Below are 24,980 nucleotides of genomic sequence, written 5' to 3'. Positions count from 1 at the left end.
AATTTTCATTTTTAAATTGTATTAAACTAGATGTAAATATATTATCAAATTATTATTAAATCATTTTATTTTTTACATAGGTGTAAGCATATTAGCAAATAAATAATTAAATCATTTTATCTTTATAATTAAACTATAATTAGATTTTTCTTACATTTACTATTTGATAATTCATTTTAAAAATAGTTTTCAAAATGATACAAGATGTAAAATTATTAGTGCTGCCACTAACGACTAATTTTCTAACGACTAATCTTTCGACTAATTTTTCGATTAGTCGACTAATCTAAACGACTAATTAAAAAAAAAAGTGTTTATTTCGTTGTGTCCATTTTATTTTGAACTCAACTGAAGGGCCAAAACATAAAATGTCACCTGTTCAAAAACATTATGTATTAACAATCTAAGCATTAAGTATCTGCATTTCCATTAGGCTATACCATATTAGTCAGAGTCCTAATCTAATCCTCTAATAACAAACATGTATGTATTACTTAAATTAGCTCTTTGTTCTGCCTTAAAAAATGTACAGTAAGCTAATAATGATTAATTTATGTACATTTCTGAAAAGCATAACTGATAACATCACTCTGAATAGTAAAGTAGATGCAATGCATTTTCTGTGAAAAGCGCTATACAAATAAATTGGAATTGAATTGAAAGAGTCTGGACTAGCCCACTATGAGTCGCGCTGAAACCAGGCAGGCACGCAGTTATGTAGCTCGCGTTTACACTTGCGTGCATGGCAGGCCCGTGCCGCGGTTCGCGTGAATGTGAAAGCAACACGGACTCGGGAGCGCTTGTTCAGGAAGTTAAGTAACCTGCCCATGCGTTTTAGCTGATTATGATGCATTTAGTTAAATAAAACTCATGTAAGGGATGATAGTGTTGATGATTTACCTTGGATACGCGAGAGTTGAGCCTGCAGTGTATTCGCGCATTGCGCGTGCAATCAGGGCAACACATTTGGAAATCCACTGTCTCCTCAAAAGAGTCCGTTTGAAAAACACAATATATTGACCCGCGTTCTGTTTTCTATCATGCGCCGTGCACGTTTGCGATGGCATAAGATGCACGCAAACTCAACAGGGTTCGATAGAATTGAGTGTGAAACCAGACCAACGCTGCGGGGGGCGCCAGGAACAATCGCGCTCGCGCTCGGACCGCAGCAAACGAGCCCACTGTGAAAGCTCCGTCACCTGCCTCCGCAATTTTTCATAATAAAGCAGTGAAGGCGGGCGGGAACGTGAAGGAAAATGATAGCAGATAAACCAGCAGGGCGCGCACGGCGCACAGACTGGTGTGTGGAGGTGAATTACAGTGAGCCGTTTGTGACGGGCGACCAAAAATAAATAGCGGTCAATAGTAAAATGACACGTCGACTAAAAAAATTGCCGTCGACTAATTTGCATGGTCGATTACGTCGACTAAGTCGACTAATCGCGGCAGCACTAAAAATTATGTTCTCAAATAATTATCAAATAAATTATTAAATACATTATTGCATTAAATAATTGAATTGAACATTTAACAATTAAATTGAATTGAAATTGAACAATTACATTTTACGTGTATTATTTAATATCCGTTTTAAAGTTATTTTGAAAATATTATTTTTAATTTTATACAATTCGGTGTAAATATATTAAATGAATAATACATTCAATATGTTAAATATTAATAATAATTACAAGTATACTAAATATAATGAATTATTACATACTTTTATAATTAGTATTATTGTTAATTACTATTTAGTGTTTAGATTTATGAATCATTTCAAAAGTATTTATTAACTTAGATGTCGATGGTCAGGTATCTTCTTTCTAGGTTGTTCTTTCTCCTCATTTCTCAATCCCTATACATTGTTTTCTAAAAAACATCAACACCATATTATTACTTGGAAATACCTTTCAGTGGTACAGAGATTCCTTCATCTGTGATCTATAAAAGAAAGAGGGAAAACACTGCATTAAGAGAAAAGCCAAACATGGACGGGACAACAAAAGGCTTAAACAAAGTCAGTCCATTTAACAGATTGAAGATATAAAAGAGTCATTCTGCTGTTATTCTGCCACAGATGGAAAAGCAGAAAAGAACACAGTCACATAAAAAAGTGGTCAATGAACCCAAACCAGAGCAGAGGACGTTCAGGCTGGGATTGGTTCTGATAAAGACAACAAACGCTTGACACTTTCTCTCTGTTCTTGAGCTTCCTCGCTGCCTACACTGGCAGTTTGTTTTTCAAATGATGCTGATGCCAAACTATACGCATTAATATTCGACATGAAGCAGGATACATGTATAGAATAGACAAAATGTGTGTTAAATATAGAGGTGTGTAACAAGGCATTTATTTTCTTGATAAGATAAGAATGAATGAAAGGTCTCAATATTTCAATATTAAAATAGGACTTTTAAATCTTAACTTGTTTATGTAAGGAAAAAATGTATTTTCTGTATTTGTTAGTGCACAAAATTTAAATTATATAATTGACATGGAAAATAAATCAATTATTTGACATGCGCCAATTAATGATGACATGGAATTCACATTGAATTGAATAATTTTGAATTTGCAAAAATGACTTGTGATCAGGGAATCATGAATTGATTGACAAAATAATCACATTTTTTTAAATAGTTTTATTTAAAAATAATGTAACTATTATTTTAAACTACTTTGTGTATCTGTAATAAACACATAAAAAAATTCTACCATGTTTATTTTTACTGAGATCATATTTTGTATATACTATTTTTATTATTATCATTATCCACCATCTTGGATGTTTTTTTACTGAGATCATATTTTTATATACTATTTTTATTATTATCCACCCTCTTGGATGTTTTTACTGAGATCATATTTTTTATATACTATTTTTATTATTATCATTATTTGAGGTACCATCTTGGATGTTTTTTTTTTTTACTGAGATCATATTTTTATATTATTATTATTATTCACACTAATGAAATGTTTATATTATTATACATATTTAACACACATGTATACAATTATATTATTTAGATATATATCTCGTTTATTTACAACCTTGTTTCACACTGTTTTGGGTTGTGATATATATATACACTCACCGGCCACTTTATTAGGTACCCCATGCTAGTAACGGGTTGGACCCCCTTTTGCCTTCAGAACTGCCTCAATTCTTCGTGGCATAGATTCAACAAGGTGCTGGAAGCATTCCTCAGGGAGTTTGGTCCATATTGACATGATGGCATCACACAGTTGCCGCAGATTTGTCGGCTGCACATCCATGATGCGAATCTCCCGTTCCACCACATCCCAAAGATGCTCTATTGGGTTGAGATCTGGTGACTGTGGAGGCCATTTTAGTACAGTGAACTCATTGTCATGTTCAAGAAACCAATTTGAAATGATTAGAGCTTTGTGACATGGTGGAAGTAGCCATCAGAGGACATGGTGGCCATAAAGGGATGGACATGGTCAGAAACAATGCTCAGGTAGGCCGTGGCATTTAAACGATGCCCAATTGGCACTAAGGGGCCTAAAGTGTGCCAGGAAAACATCCCCCACACCATTACACCACCACCACCAGCCTGCACAGTGGTAACAAGGCATGATGGTTCCATGTTCTCATTCTGTTTACGCCAAATTCTGACTCTAACATCTGAATGTCTCAACAGAAATCGAGACTCATCAGACCAGGCAACATTTTTCCAGTCTTCAACTGTTCAATTTTGGTGAGCTCTTGCAAATTGTAGCCTCTTTTTCCTATTTGTAGTGGAGATGAGTGGTACCCGGTGGAGTCTTCTGCTGTTGTAGCCCATCCGCCTCAAGGTTGTGCGTGTTGTGGCTTCACAAATGCTTTGCTGCATACCTCGGTTGTAACGAGTGGTTATTTCAGTCACTGTTGCCCTTCTATCAGCTCGAACCAGTCTGGCCATTCTCCTCTGACCTCTGGCATCAACAAGGCATTTCCGCCCACAGAACTGCCGCTCACTGGATGTTTTTTCTTTTTCGGACCATTCTCTGTAAACCCTAGAGATGGTTGTGCGTGAAAATCCCAGTAGATTAGCAGTTTCTGAAATACTCAGACCAGCCCTTCTGGCACCAACAATCATGCCACGTTCAAAGTCACTCAAATCACCTTTCTTCCCCATACTGATGCTCGGTTTGAACTGCAGGAGATTGTCTTGACCATGTCTACATGCCTAAATGCACTGAGTTGCCGCCATGTGATTGGCTGCTTAGAAATTAAGTGTTAACGAGCAGTTGGACAGGTGTACCTAATAAAGTGGCCGGTGAGTGTATATATATATATATATATATATATATATATATATATATATATGTGTGTGTGTGTGTGTGTATGTGTGTATGTGTGTATGTGTGTGTGTGTGTGTGTGTGTGTGTGTGTGTGTGTGTGTGTGTGTGTGTGTGTATAAAATGTACAAATTTGTTTACTTTTTTTAAAAATGTAATCTTTTCTAAAGGTTTAATAGACAGGTTGATTTTTAATTCTTAGACTGTTTTGTTCAGGCTTCACATGGTAAATAGAGGCAGCTCTCTAGGTTTTGGAAAAGAGATAGTGCCCTGTTAAGCACATCATAAACACATCCTAAACAAACCGTCCTCTTCATGAGACCTTAACTATTGCTTAATGGCTTGTAAAGAGAGAAGTAAACCCCCTGAAAATAACACTGTCATGTGCTGTTGAAGCATTACAGGACAAACAGTGAAAAGCGGTGCAGTTCTCCACGGTCAGGGCCAGTTTAGGTTACAGCCGTCGTTGTTGTCCTAATCAAAACTGCTTTCTGCCGCTCTGCAGTGTTTGGGGTTTAACAGTTGGAATTTTCTGGCAAACAACGGTTTCGTTGGTCTCTTAATCACATCTGCAGACCCACGTCGACTAGCTGTTGTTCTGTGGTTTGTAGCACGACCGGCCAATTAAAATACTGGAATAACAGATGTCCTTCATTAAACAAACAACAACAAAAATCGAAGTGCGTGATTGGCCAATGTGCAGGACGAAAGTGCTGGAAGCATGTGTTGGAAAATGAACCAGAGAGAACTGGAAGATCCACCAGATAAGAGAAATGAAGGGGTCATGACATGTACTTTTTTTATTTTAATGTTGCTTGAGGTTCACAAAAAAAACAAAAATGCGGAGAAACTAGGATTTCCAGACCCTCTGTTTGAAATGATCCATTTTTAAAGGGACAGTTCACCCAAATATAAAAATTAGCCCATGATTTACTCACCCTCAAGTCATCCTAGGTGTATATGACTTTCTAATTTTCATTTTTGGGTGAACTATCCCTTTAAGAGGCGGCTCTTCTAAGGCTTATCAGTATGTAAATACCTCTAATATGTCAAAAGATCATATCATGACCCCTTTAAGATCTTCCCGGCTGATGTAAAATGGAATGATATTATCAGCACAAGACTTTCTCACCACAACGGTCCCGTTAGCCCGTGCCTCGACTGTGTCGTAATGAAGTCTGGTGAAGTCCAGCTCCATGATGGAAGGCACTTCTACTTTGGTCGTTGATCTTTCACCTCCTGCGATTGCCTTTGGGCTCTTTTGGTTCCCTGACTGAAGCGTGAAGAAAGAGAAAGTCATCAGAGAGAGAAAGAGAGAGAGAAAAAAAGAGACCTTTACTTGTTAGCTACAACATTGTTCGTGTACATAGACAAACATTTGGCCAGAAATATGGCTCAAGTTTTTAAAAACTTCAATGACCTTGAAAATGACTTGCTTTTGATACATTATTTAAACCTATTATTATTGCCTCGTTGTTATTACAGTATATATGCATTTCAAGACATTTTAAAGGCTATTCAGTTAGGTCTATTTTTATTATCATTAACATATTATCCAATTCTTCAATTAATTGCCAAATTAATTGTTGACAGTCGTAGATTAGTTAAATTTGATTTAAAATGCACCTGCATTGTTTTGCTTTTTTGACTTTCAGTCGAAAATTTTTTCATTGAAGATTTCTAATAGTGTTTCTTAAAAATATCGTCTCGTTCTCGTGAACCCAATAGTGTGTATCGTCTCGTCTCATCTGTAAATTGCACCACGGTGACTCGCTGTCGTCTGAATTGTGTTATTCTCATTTTCCTTGCACGTAACGGAAATAAACAAAACCTGCTTTTCTTGACATTACGAAAGACAAAAGCACAGCGTGTTTCTCATTTCGTCAGCATGTCAAACTGAAGGTGAATGCACTAACTGATATTGACAAACACCTGAGTCGTATTGCTCAAGCCTCAAACATCCCGAGCCTTGTGATCGAGAGCCCAAAGCTTCTCTCAAAGGCGTTTCGAGTTCAGAATTGAGCACAAATCCCAAAATGCTGCGTTCCAAACATACCAGGGAGCCACAATGGATTTGTTCACCTGTCACGAAAAACAATGCTAACTGAAGATGTGTTCAGCTTGGACTAACAGTTCTAACCATTCTGACAATGGGCATTTGTTGAAAGAGTTTGGTGAATCGTTGTTAAATTAAGACAAATTCGAAACTCCACAACCATACTGAAGAAATCTAGACTTCAAAAGACAGATGTTCATGATTCTCCGGCATGGTTTCAAAGCTTCTTTAAGTGAAGAGTTACACACAAACGGGAGTATGTTAGGATAACGCTGACGGGGACATTTAAAGATCAATAAATGACGTACCATGTTTACGATTCCACATTGATTAGCTATTCTGCCACAGAAAAGTATGATTCACTACTGTTCGAAAGTTTGGGGTTAGACAGATTTTTTTTTTTTCTTTATTGAAAGAAATTAATACTTTTATTCAGCAAGGATGCATTACATTGATAAAAAACTGACAGTAAAAACGTTTATAATGTTACAACATGTTCTTTTGAACTTTCTATTCATCAAAGAATCCTGTGAAAAGTTTCCATAAAAATATAAAGTAGCGGAACTTTTCAACAATGATAATAATAATCAGAAATGTTGAGCATCAAATCAGCATATTAGAATGATTTCTGAAGGATCATGTGACACTGAAGACTGGAGTAATGATGCTGAAAATTCAGCTTTGATCACAGGAATAAATTACATTTTAAAAAATTCTAAAATAGAAAATACGTATTTGAAATTATAATAATATTTATGACTAATATTCTAATATATGTAACTATTTTCACTGTATTTTTGCTAAAAATTAATGCAGCCTTGGTGAGAGACTCCTACCGACCTCTACCTTTTTTAAATCGTAAACTGAAAGACAATAGAAAATATCAACATGCTTTTACATTATGAACATGCTTTTATTTTCAATGTAAAGGTGTTTATTTTCAACATGTTAATGCATTCAGTTTCTTTTTAGGAAAACTATATTCTATGTTTACATCATGTATGAGAAATGTAAATATGATACGACCCAGTTTGTCATTTTAGAAAACAATAAATCTAACGTTGGACAGGTGTGTCATGGTGTTCCTCAGGGGTCTGTCCTTGGCCCAATACTTTTTAATATTTACATGCTTCCATTGGGGCAGATTATTAGAAAGCATGGTTTGGGGTTCCACTTCCGCTAATGTTTCGCCTAATGAGTTTGGCTGGTAGGTGGCATTTTTAAGAGGACCTGTTATGCTTTTTTATATTTACAGCTTTCTATAGTGTGTAATGTTGCCGTTCTGCAAAGTTACGAAGCAAAAAGTCACTGCAAAAGGAGTTCTTCTCTATATCTCCCTGAAACGCCTTAGTCTTGAGTTTTCTTCTGGGAACAAACACGTCACAATATTCGTTATTTAAGTAATACGCAAAATAAAATGGCGAGGCCTGTTTGAGTTAGTTAGTAGTGTATTAAAACTCGTGGTTATGGCAAGGGTGTGGCATTTCCCAAACACGCTCGAAACAGTTGACCAATCACAACACACTGGTCCAGTCGACCAATCAGAGCACATTGTGTTTTCAGCTTCATCGAGACAGGAACTAAACAGAGCGTTACTGACAGACTGGGAAGAGACAGAGGAGCTGCAACAATGTCAAATATGTGAAAAATACTGTGTTTTTTTAACATTGGAGCATGAAAAAATAGATCCCAAAATCAAGACTTTGTAAAAGTCTATGTATAATTATGGCCTCTTTAATTCTTGAGTGTCAATAATAAATGTCACCAGATATTACTTTTGTTTAGCATCCCGGCTGGGTTTGATTCATAAATAAACTATTTGTAAAATAAATAGGGACTTTTGTAATCAGAAAGTGAGCGCTAAATGAATAAAAACAATGTTCGTTACATACAGTTATTAACTTGAACAGGGACATGTCTTAAATCTACACCTATTCTTTATCCGTTACCTGAGCGTCCCTGATCCCCTCAGAGATCCGCTGCTCTTGCAAACTTCCAGAGACGTCATTCATCTCATCGGCTCCTTCATCATCGCTGGACAGCACGACTGAAGGGGAAAGAGATTGACCAATCAGAAGCAAGGACCAGAACTATGCCTTTGAACGAGAGCTCGGATGTTCTTGCTTCCATTGAAGCACACAGGATGTTCTTTGAAACACGAATCAAAAGGTTTTGCACATCATATGCAGATAATATAATTTGCGATGAAAACTTTTTATATTAAATTAGGAACGAATGAAGAATAGAAGCAGTGGTCTCAGACTTCTGGACCACACCGCACGTGTCTAAACGCTCTGGACGACAAATAAAACAAACTTCAGGCCTCCTAGATAAACTTCTGATGCTACATTTTCCAATGAGGTAAATGCGAGTCTTGACAGATGTTTCCTTCAGTAAACAGTTTGTATGTGTATTTGAAAAGTTCACATGATTTACATCATCGAGGGTCAAATGATCGTTTTTACACTGTGTTCTTACAATTCAATATTATGTTTCTAATAAAATTACCGGCCAATTTTTACTTGCATTTGGCGCTTGATGGGTGTTAATTTTGGACCATGTTTTTATCTTTTTCTCTGTAGCAGAAGCTTCTCTTTGGCTGGGTCCCATAATGGGCTTTGGGAGAGAAACGGGGACATGGGTAATCCTCTCTCTTTTTTTTCATCCTTCACCTCCTTCCCTTCCTCTTCCTGTCTACCAATTCATCAGAAAACAATAACAAATTCAATGTCGCCCATCTGGTTTTGCTACATTAAAAATGGCTCGAATTGGACATATTTGCAAACTAAGTGGACATTTGTTAGCCGTTCGAATCAATCCATTCAAATCCTCTTTGTCAGATCATCACTAGAGGAAAAAATGAATGTGAACTAAAGCTGTTAAGAATGGAAAAACACCATAAAACTAGTCTTATGAAGCCATACGATTGGATTGGAGGAAAAACTACCGACATTTTGAAAGAATAACTATTTTAGGCCAGATCTTTTCAATGAATCAGTTGATATGGTTCACAAAACCAGTCTGAATGAACTCATTGACTTAAAGATCCAGACAGGAACAGAAGATTATCAGTGAAGAATGAAGCTGTTTCTCAAACAAGGCTATTTTAAGACTTCAGAAGTTTTGGAACAATGTGAAGGTGCATAATTAATGACAGAATTAAGTTTTTTTTGGGTGAACTATTCCTTTAACGGCTACTAAGTCCTAGCTGATCATGAGGAGGAGGACGGTACATATGCGCTCCTCTCTAGCAGACAGAGGTGTAATGGGCTTTACTCAGACCTTGAGGTCAGGATTGTAGTAATCTAGATTGTGAGAGTGAATGTTGCTATTCTGCACACCTCACACTTAAAGACATTAATCTTTATAAGGTCATCCTTCATCCAATGACAGCTCAGAACAGACCAGACGCCACCTCCAAGTGCAATGGGACCGTCCGTCTCGGAAAAGACTTTTTTTTTTTTTTTTTTTTTTTACAAGTTGGGTTAATTCAGTTTCACTCTCTTTTTTACGTTCACACTTAATCTGCATTTCTAAATCCAGATTCCACTTTGTGCATTGGTGGAAGTTTACTAATTTATTTAGGGATGCACTATATACTATATGTTTAGGGTGTTGGTTGAGGAGATTCCCCCTTTCATATGTTATATAGATGTAACAAATTATTTATTATAATCAATTATATATATGTTCAATAGCAGTTATCACAAATAGGCTTCTTTTGTTACCCGTTAGGTTAATTCAGTTTCACTTTCTTTTTAAGTTAATCTTTAGAAACACCAATGATTTTATAACACTGTTAAATGTAATCTTTAACAAATCTCAAGATGAATATCCATTTTTATAATGTAAATTATAATGTTGTGATGCCTAAATTCACTTGTAGCATTTATTGATTTTACTTTTTAGATTTTTAGCCACAATACTAAAAAAAAAAATATGATATGATGAGCTTATCGTATTTGTCAGAATAAAAGTAATTTTGGTGCATCTTAATTTCTATTTATTATTATTATTACTTACTATTAAATTTTAACAATCCCCTAAACCAAAGTTCTTTGATGGCACAAGTCATATCTGGGGTCTAAATTTGTCATGAAGACTTGAAGTTTTGGACTTGGGCAAGTAAGCAACCACCCAGATCACCATAGCAATTTCACAGCAAAGTTCTGGAAACTCCCTGTGGTTACGAGTTTTGCACAGGCAAGCAACATTCACATTGTTGTTAGAAAATGTACATATCTAGTTGGTTGGAGTTATTTTGACCTCCTGACCGTTTCCAAGAACAAATCTGGTGCCTCTGTCAATCAGTGTGTTTAAGAAACACATCTTCCATTAAAGGAAAAGGCAGCAAGTTGACTTTTTTCAAGTGTTTATGGGGTAAGCTGGCATACACAGCATGCACAAGCTGTTAAACAAACTACCCAGCACCCTGGAGGGTAAGAAAGTTTAAATAAGGCTAGTTTGCCCTCAATGTTTGAGAAGTGGTGGAAAGAGTCAAATAAAAAAACAAACAAACAAACGTACTTGGCTCTGTGGACCTGGGCTTGGTTCTCTTGTAGGTCGCGCAGAACCCGTGGGGCTTCCTCCTCAATCTGTTGCTGTAAACAGACCCAAAGGGGTCTTTACTCTTGGCCTCTGGTGGGGAAATCAGCAGGTCTTTTTTAACAGGCACAGAGGTGGTAGCTCTTTCTCCAGAGGACCTGAGATGCCTAGTTCGAGCTTCCTGAACGTTGTGGCCTGAATGGAGGCTGGATCCGTGATTGGACGGTTTGGAAACAGATTCTTCATTCGACACATTTCCATTCTTGTTTTTGCTTGCTGCATTCTGGGGTCAAAATGCAAGGGACAACAAAGAATAAAGTGGTCACAGGTGGCATGAAGGCTCCTTTTGAAATATCTAATATTTTAATATTTATTAGGTAACATGACTGAACGCTTCAGAAAGGCTACAAAGCAACTTGAACGGTAGAACTATCCCTTTAATATTTATGACCTAAGACTTTGCAATATTTGTAATATTGCCATAAGTTCCCATTACAAGCTAATGAATATTTAAGAAGCCCTACTATGATAAAGGCTCAGATTATGAATATTAAGTAACAGGGCTGGAGGGTTCATCATCACATCAGTATGACATCATGTATATTTATGAGCCAATACTTGAAGTCCTTTCAAATCCTTCTATGGTGAAGGTATGCTTCATGAATATTAATTAGGTAACATGACTGGATGGTCAGTGTGACCTCATTTACATTTATATGCCAAGACATTGTTCTGGATGCACTAGGATGGTTAAAAAGCAACGTCAGACCTAATTAATATTTATTAGTCGACTTTTCCATGGTAGGATATGTAAATTCACAGCCAGTGTACCAAGGACGTTATGACCCAAGGCATATTTACAACCCTTACTTAAGGATTAAATCAAGAATATTATCTACATACTTCAGGAAATTTACGAGGCAACCTCAGGATAACCTAATTTATATTTATGAGCCAAAACTGCGTCATAGTTCATTTTTCATGTAGCAACATTGCTTTGAACCAACTAATATTTACAAGTCCTATTATGGTGAACGTTTGGTTAATGAATGTTAATTAGCTAACCCGACAGGGTGGTCCAGGAAGGTTATTATGCAAATTAAGCGCGAAACTGATGACATTGTACAAGTAGCTATGACATAATCAGATAGCCTTAATTAATATTCATGAGCTAGGGCTTTACCATGAACTGTATTATGTAAAAATAGTGGCTCATAAATATAAATTAGTTCAAACTGACGTTCCCTCATGGGTACAATGGTTAATTCATGATTACTGGTTATGTAACATGACTGGATGCTCCAGTAAACAACACCGGTATCTAATTAATATTCATTAGCTAAGACTTCACCATAGAAAGGTACGTTATTGAGATCTGGACATGACTGGCTTTCACTGAATGAGAAGAACACCATCTCACCTCAGAGAGGCCACAAACAGAACCCGTGGGCTTTAATTTGCGGTCAGTCTGCGAGACGTGATCCAGGTCCTCTGGAGTAGACGACCGCGACGTCTCCTTCGCCGGAGAACTGCCTTGTGTCTCTTCCGTTTCTTCATCCTCATGGAAAAGCCCACACGCCTCCAGTTGCCCCGGATCCAGGCCTAACAAGATGGAATGATGGAGAACTTGGTTAAATAAAAAAATAAAAAAAGAAGAAGAAAATTCTGGGACTTTACAAGCAGCACATAACCTTCTCCTAACGACTTTTACGCACTCTCCAGTACATATAAACTGGCCTTATTGAGCAAATATCATTCCTCCACCTTGGTGGAGGTCACATCAGCCATGAAACGGGGCTAAATCGCCCAAATCCCCAGAGACGTGGAACTAGACAGAGTATAAGCGAGAGGGCCAGCAAGAAAGAGAGCAGCAGGACCATTTTAACAGATCCATAAAGTTAAGCATTTGTTTATTTATCAGCGATCCGAAGCCAGGAAAACTCTGATGCCGTCCAATATTATGCAGAGCAGGGAGTGAAGGAGGGTCAAAGGAAAGGAGACAGCTGCGAGATGTTAAACATACCGCCTGAAGCACAATGGAGGGAAAGAAGAGAGAGACAAAGCTGATCATTAAGGTACTTAGAGATGCAGAGACTTAGCAAAGCCCAAAAACTGAGCATTTTCCCTCATTAGCTTCTTGATATAATCTACATCAGATATCTCAGCCAAAGTTTACAGTTTACTTTAACTGCTTATTTAGTTTAACGATCCAACTCATTAGGGAGAAACCAAAGTCTCTTTCTGAATTACGCAGGAACAGTCATGCTATATCATGTTTGTGTTTTTGGCAAGAATCAGTATATAGGTCAATTTTAGTTTTAATTTATGGTTACATTTATATATTTTCTGAAGATTGTGGTGTACACGTGCAAAGCTGAGTGCCACAGTTCTAAAGTGGTTGCCAAGTCATAAAAAGGTGTATGTAATAAAATATATAATAAATGATTTAAACAACACTTTTATTAATAATATTTTATTATATAAATATTTTAAATTGTGCATGTTAATAGGACAGTATAACTATTAAACTATATATATATATATATATATATATATATATATTATTTATGCTATCTACACCTTGACTTGTATTATATATAAGTATATATTTAAAATATATATATATTATATATGCATATAAATACAATTAACTACATATGTATTATTTATTAAAAATATATATAAATAAATGTATAGTAAAATAAATGTTCAAAAAGTGGAAAAGAGAAAGTGAAATCAAGATTGAATGTGAATCTAAGAAAAGAGTGAAACCGAATTAACCCGACCAGTGAGAAGAAAAACCTTACAAACCAAGATGGTTTTGCTCGTTCATTAGAAGCCTAAAAGCCATACAGCGCTTGCGAAGATGTATCGGTCTTATTATCGTTAATAAAAGGGTATGTTTACACGAGAACGATGCACTAAAATGGAAACGTTTTTTTCTTTGCACTTTGAAACCCATTTTCAAAACTTTTCAGGCCCCCAAAATGGCATTGTCGGGCAAAAACGCAATAAAAAGTAAATAAATTAACAGAAATAAAATAAAATATACATTTTGTAAGCAATATTTCAGTTAGTTTCAAAAGCAACATTTCTAGTTTTCATTTAGTTTAAGTTGCATAGTAAAATTAAGTAAAATTACAAGTGCTGTCACATCGATTAATCGCATATGACATAAAGATTGTCTTCTATATATATTATTTATATATGTCTATGGGTGTGTGTGTGTGTGTGTGTGTGCGTGTGTCTGTGTATAATATAGTAATACATACACACACATATATTACGTAAACAAAAACTTTTATGTTAGACGCGATTTATCGCGATTAATCGATTTGACAGCACTAAAAATTATTAAAACTAAAATTGTGGGGGGGGGGGGGGATAATAAAACCTTATTATTTAAATAAAAACACATTCAAAATATTATGACCTACTACAATAATATATTATTGATCCTAAAATAACACAGGGATGTACCTCTACGAATCTTGAACGAGCTTTCAGACGCCCCCGAATGGTTCTCATCATGGCAGAGAAGAGTATCCGATGCTCGTTTGGGTCTCCAACTGAAACACACACACACATGTTATAAAACCCACTAGATCATACCAATATCTCCTTCTCTGGACCATGTGCACTAACCGCCACACCATGGTTCAGATTCCCACCTGCTATTTCCTGGGAAGTCTCTCCCTGCGGTGGGGGTTTGACATCGGGGTCTGAAACCGGTCGTCTCGGACACCTTATTAGGCGTCCCGTTAACTCGAAGAGGGCTGATTTTTATTGGCTGTTTGTTCATTTTAAAAGTAAACAGTCCACGTGTGGCTCCTTTGGGAAGGTTATCGGAGCAGGTGCGCGTGACGCGGCCTGGCGTCCGTGCGTCAGGTGAAAGATCCGGTCTCTCACCGCTGAGGGATGGCCTGATGGGTCTGAAACAGAACAAAAATGGAGACAAATACAAATAAAATGAGCCGTTATGCAATTGATAATGATATTTTGCTCTTTAAATGTGGCTCATATACTTGTTACAATGTACTGTAAGTCTGACTACTTGAACATTGCAAACCTAGGTTTAATACTTAGGGTTAGGGATTGTTTCAAATCTTTCGGCTCAGCTGTCCTCAGCAAACGCCAGTATCAAAGTAAATAAACAGCTCCATCTAGTGATGGTTTATATGAAGTCTTACCTCACCGATTCACTCCTCTGTCCGTCTTTTGACAGCATATTTCCATTAGAACTGGATTTATGAAGCGTTCTTCCATTAAGAGTGGTTGAACCCCATTGCATCTGTTGAACGAGAAATGTTTGAAGAGCAAAAGGAGTGGATTTACATTAGTTTTTGACTTATAGGAGCTTTATTCTCTCAGATGAGACTGTAAATGGAGAATTTGTATTGGATGATTATATGGACATTTGTTTATTAGTGTATATGATGTTGTCATTACCTTGTGTGTGTTGCTGTCCTGCAGTCGAGACAGTGGAGACTGCATGTCAAGACTGCATGAATCTGACGGCTGCTTCTTTTTGGGGATTTTGAACGGGACATCCATCTGCAAAAAAGTACACTAATTGTTAGGATTTTCAAGTCATAATGTATTTGTAACTCAGTTCACTTTTACACCATGATAAATCAACTTTATACACTATTACAGACGTATAAAGACGTATAATTTGTATAAACAGGGTTTCTGGAGGTTTTAAATGTCTAAAAGACTTTTTTTTAAGAACAAGTTAAGAACATTTAAGGAATAAATTGAAGGATTTAAAGAAAAATTGAACAATTCTCAAAATGCAAACGTCTAGGAAGCACACAATGAGTTGACAAAACTTCCAACAGATCTTCAATACTTTTAAATTATTTTACAATAGAATATTCCACTAGAATATGGGAATAGCCATAACTTTTAGTGTGCCTGCAATAAAAAACAAAAAAAAAATTTGTTCCAGTACAAATGTCTAAAGATTCATATTTCAAAGTACATTTACTTGAGAATCAACCAAACCAATATGGTTAAAAAGGTCATACCCCACTGACAGATATTAGTATTTGATTTAAGCATAAACTCACTTCATTTTGATATATTTCTCAGAAAACAAGACTTCATATCTTCATTTTGCATCTCAAGTAAATGTATCGGGATATAAGGATATTAAATGATATCTGTATAGGAAAATAAGTCAAAAACACTGAAGATGATATAAAAAATGTTTGCAGCGCAAGCAACATTTAATGCCAGGAATTTATGAATTTAAGACTTTCTGCCTTAATTTGTGCGGATTAAGACCTTTAAGACCCTGATAAGACTTTCTCAATAAATGTTTTAATTTATTTTCTTAGTGTTTCCCAAACCTGTTTTTTTTTACACTAAACCATAAATGTGTTTCTCTGAACTCAAATTATACTTGATATTGTTTAAGATTATGCACTATTATTGACTATTACAGTCAATTATTACTATGAATCACTTTCGAAAATAAAAACAAACTTAAGTTTTACAAATAAAATAAGTTCTTAAATAAAAATACAGATATTCTGCGACAATTTACACATACTTTACACATACAGTTTGATCTTTAAAAAGGTACTGAGTGTTCTAAGTACAAAAAGAAATAAATAATAATAATAATTATATTAATTGTCATATTGGCAGCCTTAATATTTTAAGTTCGTACTTTATTTTTACAAACCAAATGTATATACAAAATTTAAGTCTTTCCAAATAGCTCAGGTTTGTGATCACTGTTTGGTCTTCCATAATTATTATTCATGCAGATTTTGATTTAGAAATTAGGCTAGTGTACTTCATCTGTACGTAAACAACAGTGACCAAACCTGTGAAATATACTGTATCAGGACAATCCAGTAACCTTAAACGTCCTTAAATCCCTCATTCGCATGGGGTTGAGATTTTGAAGACTGTTTAGATGTTTACATGCCCACCTGACAACCAAAACTGCTAGTCACTAATCAAACACAGATTCGAGTATAAAACACCATGCACGAGCTAATCTTATATAATAGAAATAATTATGATAATATAAGTCTCTAGAACCTCTAGATCATGAACGTGATTAATAGCAAACAGTTTAAGCTTTTAGCATTGGCTGTTCAACTCCAGGGCCATTAATATTAACGTTACACATCTGAGCTGATATGGGTCTTATAAGCTTCATAAATGCCATACTTACAGCACACACCTGTCTGAGACTCGCTCTATAAATATCAGGCATGGGCTATGAACGGGTAAAGGCACTGATAAATCATTCTGGTCAGCAGAATATCAATAAGTGCACTAAGAAGTGAGCATCCCTCTTTCTGTTTATGTCCGACGTTTTTTCCCCGATTCTTCTTCTTCTTCTGCAGTTGAAAGATGTGGCGGGTAAATAATCGGAATCGTTATTGCGCCATCTGGTGTTCAGCTGGAGGTACAGAACCAAGCGTCATTTGTTTGTCAGCGTTTGTTTCTAATACATTCAAATAAATCTGAAGATTATATTATACCAATCTAATTATACGGGGAATCAAGAATTTCCAACTTTTAATGAGACATTTTTTCTTATGTATAATGCTCCACCTTTGTTGGCATATAGGACATATCAGCAAACTTATCAAAACGGATTACATTTATGTAGGCCTATGTATTTTTTGTAAGAATTTCATTTGAAATATATTTTGAATAGCTTGATAGCAGGTTTATTATAGTTCGTTAAAAAACTAAAGCTGAAACTAAAATTAAGACCAATTCAAAAATGGTTTTGTAACTTAAAAATAAAATAAACGTTAAATCAAATAAAATAATATTTTAAAAAAGTATTTTTTAAATACTTAAAAAATAAGTATTTAAGTATTTAAATACTTAAATACTTAAATACTTTAATACCCCCCCCCCTCCCCCTCCCCCTCCCCCTCCCCCTCCCCCTCCCCCTCCCCACTATTTCCCAATGTAAGATTTTGCTTTGCATTGCCTGCCTATCTCTGCCGATTTCGGAGTCTCCAAATTAATCCATTCGGCAACTTTTAAATACATAAAAAACGGCCGTATTCTTCAGCTGCTAATCTCGTTGTCAGTCGACCATGATCGCGCACCGCTCGCGCATGCGCATCTAGGTGACACGGATAAATGTATGAGTGTTGTTGTGCCGAATTTCGACTCCCTGCCAGAATCTGACTCCCCCTCGCGTGCACGCGCAATGACGTCACTACACTAGTCGCCGAATTTCGACTCCCTGCCAGAATCTGACTCCCCCTCGCGTGCACGCGCAATGACGTCGGTGCGACTGTTTTATTTTTCGTCTGTTTGTGTTACTTATTCTTACTTACATATACTGAATTTTTTAACATATTTGGGATTCCAATATCTCCACGAGAATACAGTATTGTTTTTGATGCTATACCAGTAGGTTTTTTGAGACTCTTGAGAGGCAGTAGTGAACCTCATAAGCAATCAATGGACAAAAAAACAGGTTACGTCTCAACAATACGTCATTCGACGCTATGGGGGAACGCCTCAGGCGTGACAGGTGTCTGAAATCACTATCAAAGTGATTTTTGAGACTTTATTTTGTAAAATATTTGTATTACCCAGAAATATTTTATTCTGGCAGGGAGTCGAAATTCGCCGACTAGTGTGTTGACGTCATTGCGCGTGCACGCGAGGGGGAGTCAGATTCTGGCAGGGAGTCGAAATTCGGCACAACACCTGTTTATTAGCAAACTGCCAAGAGAACTGCTAGCTGGCTACTTAAAATAAACTAGCAATCTATTCAGGCAGCATATTTGTGTTTGATCTGTGTGAATTACAGAAATATAGCCTAAGACTTGCTAGACCTACTTTTAGCTGCAAGGAACCTTTCCACAAGGATAGATGGATTTTATTTTTCAATCTATCCTTGGGGGGTAAGCTAGGTGGTTAATGGAAATTAAATCAACCATTTATTTGAGTTTTTAATTTTAGTTAATCAGTACATAAATAACAGTAATGTAAATGCTAAATGTCCTAATACCTGTTGATACTACAACAATGCAAAGCTGAAAGCTCTTAACCTTGCAGTTTTTCACATATTATGTAAGACTCATTTTCTCAATTTCTTTGCACAAAACTCTCCAGAAAGTGCCATTTAATGGTTTATTTATATATATATATATATATATATATATATATGTGTGTGTGTGTGTGTGTGTGTGTGTGTTACTGATTTTATTGTGTCCGTTATGTGTTCGTTTTTGCAGTGTGGCTCATCTGATTTTTATTTTAGATGAAGGTAAGCATTTTAAATTAAAGTATTCAAAAATTAAACAAACAATGCCTTTGCCTATAACAAACACACGGTCACATACAAAACTTAGTAAAACATAGTATAATTTATATATTTTTATTCATATAATTTTATTATTTATTTTACAAAAAATAAATAGATATAAATATTTGATATATGATATATACAATAGATATATTTACTATAACTAAGATATCAAACTATTTAAAGAGATGAAAATAACAACAAAGAAACCAAAGAACGAACTGCGCATGCGTGAGTAAATGGAAATTATGGGCACGGTTCATTGTTAAATTCCAGCTGAAATTTCAGCTTAATTCCTCCAATAACTATCTATTTGCATTATTATAAATTTCTACATCATGTTCAAAAGGTACGTTGTGGTGAAATTGTCGTCGTATACAGCAGTAGAGATCTTTATCCTCTGGCCTTCAGAACAGTGGCGCATTGTTAGGATTAACGTTAGCTGGATGCTAGCTGCTTCAGTCAGTAGTATATCTGTAAATGTTCCTACATTTACGATGATAACGTGTCCTAAATATTCCCAGCAACGGATAAATGTAATTTCCAATTAGTACGTTAAAAAAATCGTCCGTCTGTTTGCGCAGTTATGTCTAACGTTAACTTACATAAGCTGTTATTTCTTATAACTAGCTTGCCAGGCTACTTAAACATAAACCAGCTGGAATTCATGAAAAGTAAATTAAATTATATCGAATATATTTATGGCTATAGCATATTACTTATTGTATGTCGTGCTGCAATAGTTTGTGTTTGTATTATTATTATATCTGACGTCAAACGGCACCTGTTGCATCTAATGTCAGATCAATTCATTCATATATATATATATATATATATATATATATATATATATATAGATGAATACAATAATTGTATTGTATAATGCAAGAATCTGGTTTAAAAGATTTTAAATTATATAAATAAACCGTTGTCGATTACCATTGGTGTAAATATATATAAATGTCAAACTGACAGAATTTCTGCACAAAACAACTGCTACATTATCTTCACACTTCTATAAAAGCTGCCTGTCAATATAAACTGCACTACTAGAGGTTTCATCACCCACTTTTGTCATCGTAAATGACGTTTTGTTGACCTGTGTGTCGCTGCGACACCTGTTGTTAAAGTCTCAGTCCCCTCAGGAAAATTTCTATTTCTAACTAGTACCCTGAGGCATATCTTTAATATTGGGAATAGTAGTTATCACAGTTTAATGTTTCTGTGTGACTGTTTTTGTGTTTGTTTTTTGCAGTGTGTTGCTCATCTGTTTCTTTATACTAGTTTTGAATGAAGGTAAGCACATAATATTGCAGATATTTATTTGAATCAGCTTGGAAGTCAACATTGAATTATGTTCATGGTCTGTCTCTGCTTTTGTTTCAGCATCTGTGCCGAAAACCGTTCAGGTTTTTATCGGAGATTCTGTAGTTTTGCCGTGTCATTCTCCCAGGCAACTTACTCTATTTACTGCATACTGGAGATATGAGGACAGCAAGAATGTTTATGACATACAAGATGGCATAGGGTTGACTAAGGAGCAGGACCCAGTGTACAAAAGCAGAACTGAAAGTTTTCCTGCCGAATATTCAAAAGGAAACTTCTCCCTCAAACTTAGGAAACTTCAGAATATTGATGCAGGGTCGTTCTGCTGCTTCCTCCCTGAATTTAATTCTCTTCAAATATGCACAGTGCTTCAAGTCAAAGGTGCGATGATTTGGTTAGCATTATTAACTCTTAAAATTCTTCATGTTAAACATCAGTAATTGGGACTTGGCGAAGTGAAGTGAATATAAATGTTTAATGTTCAGACTAAAAGACAACTGCACAGTGAGCTGTTCGTAGGTTTATGTCCTGAATGTAAACACTGGGGTTTGGTGGCACTCATAATAAATCAAATAAGAAATAAGCTGTTTAGTGAGGAGGAAGTGTACTGTGACCGAGAAGTTCAACACAGCAAAGACCAAAAAAATAAAACAATTTTTGGGAAACAAAAACGACAAAAAAATTATTAAATCTCAAAAACACAAAAAAAAACTGATTTGACAAACAAAATAACCAGTCTGACACTATACTGTACATTCTAAAAAAAAAAAATCAGTTTGACAAACAAATTATCAGACTATAAACCAAATAAAAAAACTAATATAACAAAATAACAAATTTGACAGACAATTCAAGCAAAATAACCGGTCTGACAAACAAAATAACTTCTAAAACAAAATATCAAATCTGACAAAATACGTTCTAAAACAAAATATCCAGTTTGGCAAAAAACAAACAAACAGACTATAAACTAAATAACAAATTAATATAACAAAAAAATAATAATAATTTGACAAAAAATAAATCAAACAAAATAACCAGTCTGACAAACAAAATAACAACTTCTAAAACAAAATATAAAATCTGACAAAAGAAATGCTAAAACAGAATAACCAGTTTGGCAAACAAAATGGTCCGTGTACCTTCCGATTATTTTTGGATTTTTGTTTAGTTTGGAAATGATCATTCTTGCACTTTCGTTTGGTGTTGTTGCCTTTGGCACAGACTTTACACACTTCTCCTCTGGAGTTTTAGTGCATTCACTAATGAGTCAGTACTAGCCTACATGCTACTGTTTTTTCATTCTTCTTTCATTGTTTTTTGTGTTTTAGAGAAACCAAGGGGAATCCAAGAGAAGCCTGGCTCACACCGTGGTGTTGAATCCAAAGCGGAGAGGATTGTCTCTCTGTTGAATCCTCTCTTCGCTGGGACTATTCTGCTCTGGTTGTGTGAGTGGTGATTGTGGGTAGTTAAGCAGTGTGTGCTTTAAAAGCAGAGCTAAGGTGAGCGTTTACTTTGCAATATATGACTGAGTCAACCTGGAAACAAAATCAGTTTTTAATTAGAATTGTTTCCTACTGGACCAGAGTAAGAACCACAAAATTACATTTTCATGTACAGCAGTTCATCAAGATGTAATTTTGGTAAACATTTAGACGCACACACACATATCTGACATGTTACAGATCTTACTCTGGGCAGATGGACTGCACTTTATATCCGCCATTCAGCTAGAAATGCGGCTTTCCGGGAACATTTCCAGTGGACAAAACCGTTCATTCACATAAATTAAAACATGGCATCTACCCTGACGAGGTCTATCGTTTCCGTTTTTCAATAATCTTGAAGATTTGATGTGATACAGTGCTTTTGTTGTGCGATACTAGTCGAGTTGTTTACTAAATTATTTACAGGTTGTACTACTACTGAACTACTACTGTTTACATCAATTTTGTTGCACTAGCTTTATGTATTTATTTATTTATTTAATTTAAAATAAGCTAATTTATTGCACCTATTTAATTGATTTGATGTATAAAATGTATTTAACTTATTCAAACATTTGTCCTGTAAACCTGTCAAAACTTAAGCAGTAAAACAATGTGCTGCCTGGAATAAGTGCAAGTGAATGTGTTCGGGTATCTTCTGTCTGTTGGTGTTGTTTTTTACTAGTTTTGACTAAATGAAACTGCATAATATGTAGAAGGAAATCCAAGGCACTCTTCTTGGGAAGAATTCAAAAAAGTAGTTCAAAAAAGTGTGTGACGGTGCTCTTTGGGGTCGGGAATTCAATAACATGTAGTAGAAGGAAATCCAAGGCACTCTTCTTGGGAATATAATAAAAAGCCTTTATTTGACTGGCTATTTTATAATAGAAAATTTAAAAGACATGGGAAAAAAACCAACCCGAACTCACGACCAATTCGTCCGAATTTGACGAGTGATTAAAAGATGGCTAATTCGTAACAATTCGTACGACCTCACTCGTACGAATTAGTACGATTTTTGCTAAAACGTACATATTTGACGAGTTGCCCAATTCGTATGAATTCGTACGAATGACCTACCCCTGACCCCGCCCCTAAACCTACCCATCACGTGGGTTTAGACAAATCGTACAAATTCGTACGAATGACCTACCCCTGACCTCACCCCTAAACCTACCCATCACGTGGGTTTAGACAAATCGTACAAATTACGTACGAATTAGCCATCTTTTAATCACTCGTCAAATTCGGACGAATTGGTCGTGAGATAGCGTTGGAAAAAACAACCCACACGTAGCGGCACAAACAGCCTTCTTCAGGGTTGTTGTTTTGGAGGAAATTGTTTGATTGAAAAACATACCCTGAAGAAGGCTGTTTGTGCCGCTACGCGTGGGTTGTTTTTTCCCCATGTCTTTTAAATTTTCTATTATGAAATAGCCAGTCAAATAAAGGCTTTTTATTAATTCCCAAGAAGAGTGCCTTGGATTTCCTTCTACTACATGTTATTGAATTCCCGACCCCAAAGAGCACCGTCATACACTTTTTTGAACTACTTTTTTGAACTCCTTGAGCACCCTGGACACTTTTTTTCCTTTTCCTGAAACTGCATAATGTTTGACTACTAAGCATTTCCAACAAAACTAAAGGTGGGATCAAGAGTGCATTCTGACCAAGAGAACTGTCAATGATATAAGAAGAGGCCGTCTCAATGACATGTAAAGGGACCAATCAGTTTGTTGTGTTTTACATTCCACTTAGAGGTGGGTTGATCTGAAATAGATGATGTCACAATATTAGGCACATGTTTTGATGGTACCATGTGAAACCTCCATTTATTTAGTGGACCAGTTCTGTAACTCTTTAATGTCTTGTGTTCAGGAATAAATGACCCATTTCATTTCATTCTCCTTATTTCATTTCTTCTTCCACCTGCAGTATCATCCTCCATCAGTCTGCATGTTCCACAACAGAAATGGTCCAATAATAGGGGATGCAGTATCTTCAGATGTCAGTATGGCGGCTGATCTTATTTTTTTCTAAGCCACTGACATGTTCTTATATGTTTTAATGTATTTGTAGAAAACTACTACTCCTGTCTTAGTGCACCTTCTATATATGTATGGATCATAAATCACTTCTTGATATAGTGCTATTTGGTATTTTGTGACAAACATAGTGTCAGTTTAATTTAATTTGCAATGTAAAATAAATTCACCTTTATTAGAAATCATGATATTGTACATAACTGATAATTTTAAAGAACATCACGATTAGTTTATAATTCAAAGTCATTACACCCCCCCCCCCAACCCCCCCACAAAAAAATTTATTTTATTTTTTTGCATTATATATATTTTACCTTTATGATATCGTCACTGCTAAAACACTGCTATTGTGCTCATTATTCCATCCCAAATGGACAACTTTGTCGTCATACGTGGAAAAACCCAAAGGAAAAACGTTTCTGTTTTTAGTACATTGTTTAGTACGTTAATTTACCGATACAATAAAGATTGTCCAGTTTATTATAGGGTTAATATAATACGGTTTTATTTGACAGAAATGACAATGACACTGACAGTGTTAGAAGTCTCATCCATATACAAACATTGATGAACGCCAAGTTGTGCATGATAAAAATGATTGAAATCTATATTATGATATATGTCAAATAATTTTGGTTCAAATGCACTGAGAATAGTGGAAACACTAAAAATAAAGATTATATTTTAATATGCCTTGAAAAGCCATGCCTTGCCTATAAATGTAGAGGGAGTCACGCGAGAAGGCAGTGCCTTTAACATTTACTTCATTCACCTTTAACACTATCAGTTCAGTTCTGATCAGAATCAGATTAAAATACAGAGGACCAACATGTTACTTTCTGAAATGTATGTAAAAGGGATGACAATACTTAATGTGCAGATACTTGAAAAATGTACTTAAGTA

At 35.6% G+C, this 24,980-nt stretch overlaps 2 protein-coding genes across 4 annotated transcripts in view; one reads left to right on the top strand and one right to left on the bottom strand.

The window, feature by feature from the left end:
• Positions 1-17,284, bottom strand: part of senp7b (SUMO specific peptidase 7b) — a 31,191-nt gene extending 13,907 nt beyond the window's left edge. Inside the window, exons 1-10 of one of the 3 annotated variants that reach the window (XM_056269717.1) lie at positions 17,107-17,284; positions 15,363-15,467; positions 15,104-15,204; positions 14,585-14,845; positions 14,394-14,482; positions 12,334-12,515; positions 10,896-11,196; positions 8,318-8,415; positions 5,445-5,585; positions 1,911-1,944 (exon numbers count right to left, since the gene is read on the bottom strand). In XM_056269717.1, coding sequence (XP_056125692.1) covers positions 1,911-1,944; positions 5,445-5,585; positions 8,318-8,415; positions 10,896-11,196; positions 12,334-12,515; positions 14,394-14,482; positions 14,585-14,845; positions 15,104-15,204; positions 15,363-15,467; positions 17,107-17,148 — 1,354 coding nt within the window. In that variant the 5' untranslated portion in view covers positions 17,149-17,284. The remainder of the gene's footprint in view (positions 1-1,910; positions 1,945-5,444; positions 5,586-8,317; positions 8,416-10,895; positions 11,197-12,333; positions 12,516-14,393; positions 14,483-14,584; positions 14,846-15,103; positions 15,205-15,362; positions 15,468-17,106) is intronic. The other 2 variants (XM_056269719.1, XM_056269718.1) reach the window with 2 other exon arrangements.
• A 2,186-nt stretch (positions 17,285-19,470) lies between these two features.
• On the top strand, positions 19,471-22,037 carry si:dkey-222p3.1 (uncharacterized protein LOC100007529 homolog). Its single transcript, XM_056269716.1, has 4 exons — positions 19,471-19,567; positions 20,474-20,514; positions 20,605-20,925; positions 21,876-22,037. The coding sequence occupies exons 1-4, from the start codon at positions 19,557-19,559 to the stop codon at positions 22,001-22,003; spliced, it is 501 nt and encodes a 166-aa protein (XP_056125691.1). The 5' UTR covers positions 19,471-19,556; the 3' UTR covers positions 22,004-22,037.
• Positions 22,038-24,980: the final 2,943 nt, after the last annotated feature.

The sequence above is a fragment of the Rhinichthys klamathensis genome, unplaced genomic scaffold, assembly GCF_029890125.1.
Source record: "Rhinichthys klamathensis goyatoka isolate OS25496 unplaced genomic scaffold, OSU_Roscu_1.1 h1tg000289l_1, whole genome shotgun sequence".
Lineage (NCBI taxonomy): Eukaryota > Metazoa > Chordata > Actinopteri > Cypriniformes > Leuciscidae > Rhinichthys > Rhinichthys klamathensis.
Note: the sequence above shows the minus strand (reverse complement) of the source record. Positions and strands in the feature narration are given on the sequence as shown.